The sequence below is a fragment of the Macrobrachium rosenbergii genome, chromosome 41, assembly GCF_040412425.1.
Source record: "Macrobrachium rosenbergii isolate ZJJX-2024 chromosome 41, ASM4041242v1, whole genome shotgun sequence".
In the NCBI taxonomy this organism is placed as follows: Eukaryota; Metazoa; Arthropoda; class Malacostraca; order Decapoda; family Palaemonidae; genus Macrobrachium; species Macrobrachium rosenbergii.
Genome location: NC_089781.1, coordinates 3,581,897 through 3,584,706, shown reverse-complemented (window position 1 = coordinate 3,584,706; position 2,810 = coordinate 3,581,897). Strand labels below are relative to the sequence as shown.

The 2,810-nt window shown below is 36.3% G+C and overlaps 1 protein-coding gene across 4 annotated transcripts in view; it reads right to left on the bottom strand.

The window, feature by feature from the left end:
- Window positions 1–1,817: 1,817 nt before the first annotated feature.
- The window catches only part of LOC136826587 (uncharacterized), a 43,940-nt gene continuing 42,947 nt past the window's right edge, over window positions 1,818–2,810 (bottom strand). For all 4 annotated transcript variants that reach the window (XM_067083805.1, XM_067083808.1, XM_067083804.1 and 1 more), the window contains one exon: window positions 1,818–2,740. In XM_067083805.1, the coding sequence (XP_066939906.1) occupies window positions 2,579–2,740 (162 nt within the window). In that variant the 3' untranslated portion in view covers window positions 1,818–2,578. The remainder of the gene's footprint in view (window positions 2,741–2,810) is intronic.

Genomic DNA, 2,810 nt, shown 5'->3' with positions numbered 1-2,810 from the left:
CACACACTTAATACATTTATACTCATGTTTCCATATATACTCACTAAAAAGGTATATTAAAATTCAAAATAACTTTTCAAATTTAGTTGTTTTAAAATTCATTAGACGCCTAAGGGTTTTCGTATTTCTATTATTCACTTTTTATATTTTATCAATTAAATCACAGCTCCTCATGAACATTAAAATGGGTATTACTGAAAATGTTGAAGATTCCGAAAAAAATTCTTTCATTGATCTATTTCAGCATTTGATAATCGCTGCAGGTTATATTTTGGACATTCAAACAATACATGCTTGACTGTTATCAACACTTTGCAATCTGGGCATTCTGGAGGAGGGCCACATGGACTGTTCATTAAGTGTCCATGTGTCAAACGAGTATGGCCTATTCGAAGACGCGTCAGAATTACTTGTGTGCCTCTCTCTCTGGTATAATGAACTCCATTTTCCAACACTGGATTTTATCTGTTTTTATTTATTATTTTCAGGTTCTTCATTCCATATATTTTGCCATTTACTTACAATGATTGTTTTTATATCTCTTACATAGTCACTAATAGGAATGTCTACATTTGCTCTTTGCTTCTTTAGCTGCTTTATTAGCCTCTTCATTTCCTTTAATCCCTACATGGGCAGGAATCCAACATAATTCAATATTTTTTTTCATTAATAATATTGTTGTACAATATTATTTTTTATTATAGCTTTGAACGGTTCCTATAGCGCTTCTGGAGTCGCTATAAATCACAAAATTATTAAATGAGGTTTCTATAATTATTTTTATGACTGATGCTATTGCACATAACTCAGTTGTAAATACTGAGGCATTTTCTGCCAGAGAGAACTGATACGTTTTGTCTTGGGATACTGCAGCATACCCCACTCTGTATTGTGACTTAGATCCATCGGTGTATATTGCGTAATGTGGACCTTTTCGGATTATATGTTCTACTGTATGTTGTCTATGGTGTTCTGGGGTATATGAATAACTTTTTGATAAATATTTTAAGCCAGCCTCTGAAATCCGACATTCAGAACCCCCAGACTATGTCTCTGGTGCAGTTACTGATTGGTGAGGTGTGAGGTGAGACAGGTGTTCGCTATAAAGCTCTTTGCCTGCATCTCCAATGACACACTTACCAGGAGCAAAGAACAAAATTGTGATGTACTTTAACATTAGCCTGAGTAAAGTTCAGTACTACTTTAGCTTGAGCTCCATGCAGGAGGCTGTGATTTTGGCTATGCCCCTTACTTCCTTAGTCACCATTCTTCTGCTCCTTTAGGTGAAGTATGCAACATCCTCGCAAAGACTGTGGGACTCCCACAGCACAAAGTTAAATAACACAAAGGAATGTATAACATGTGACACTCCAGTCAACAATGGAAACCCCAGACAGATGATGTAGATTTGGAGTCTGGCTGTCTGTCCAGTCACAAGCTACAAAGAATTTTTGTAAACATGTCTGAATCAAGCAGTAAAGAATATGCAGCAACAACAGATAACAGTCCATTTGGTAAATGACTTACAACATACGCGAAGAACACTGTTGTAGTGAACGTTACATGTTACCCCATGTAACATGTAATGTTATACATGGGTTATGGTATGCAACCTCGTACAAATCTTTGGTCTTAATTCGCCAATATTTTTATCTTTGGGCTTCTGTGAAGAGATAAAGCTGGCGGTGGGTTTTGTAATTAATCCTTGGAACCATAACAAAACCTCAAACAATTTTCTAAAAGATTTTTTTACTTCAAACCATTCTAGTGTCCAAAATGCATAGCTCTTTATCTGTGAGGAAATATAAACAACTATAACTTTTTTCAATCTTTATTTACTACAGTTTTGTAACTACATTTTAGAATTTATAGAAAGACTACATTAAATGCACTTGTGAGAGGAATAAATATGCGCCACCTAATCAAGTTAAAATTCTTACCACATGCATCAAATCAATGAAATGATGTTACATGGTATTATGATATTAAAAATTCAAAAAGCATAACAGAAAATATAATAATTTATAAATTAAAGATCACTAACAAGCAAAAACAGGCAAAGCACTAAACACACACACATACACGGTTCCTCAACGGTCACCTCCATCTGTTGGTAAGGGACACAAACATGAATTTTCAAAAGAAAATAGAGATTTATGAAGAGGGGTTATTGTACTGTCTGGAGAAAAAACACTTTAAAAAATCTTTGGTAGTCATGATCTGCTAGCAAAAACAACTTGGAAGTGTACTGAGGATAATGAGAGACAAAATTACTGTTACTTTTGGCATGGACACTACCCTCCTTGTGCTTGAAGAATTTGTACTATATCTAATTATCTAGCGATCTTGGCCGATTTGAATGAAAAAGAACTTCAAAATATATGATAACTGACAAGGATAAATAATATATCTTGATAAACTGTTTCCTTTTGCAACCCCCTCCTTCTTCATTGTTACTTCCCCAGTTTCTTGAGTCCTTGCTTCTTCCTCCAAGGGTTTTTTTCTCATATCAAGCACTTTCCTTTACCTTCTCATTTTCCATCGTCCTTTCCTTTGTGCTTGGAAACTGCTGCACGACTTACTCCAGATCATCTTCGGGAAGAGCTTTCAAGCAGATGTGCTTGCGGGCGCAGTGGCTTGGGCAGCACTTCTCGTCTTCTTGGCAGTACCCGTCAGAGGCACAGGTCAGCTGTTCCTTGGCTGGCCCAGAAGCTAGGCGGATGGCACCGCTAGTCTTAGCCTGAAAGTGATCATGTGCTGGTGGTCACTTCACTCAACCGAAAATGATTATCTTATATGGTTAATTCAAC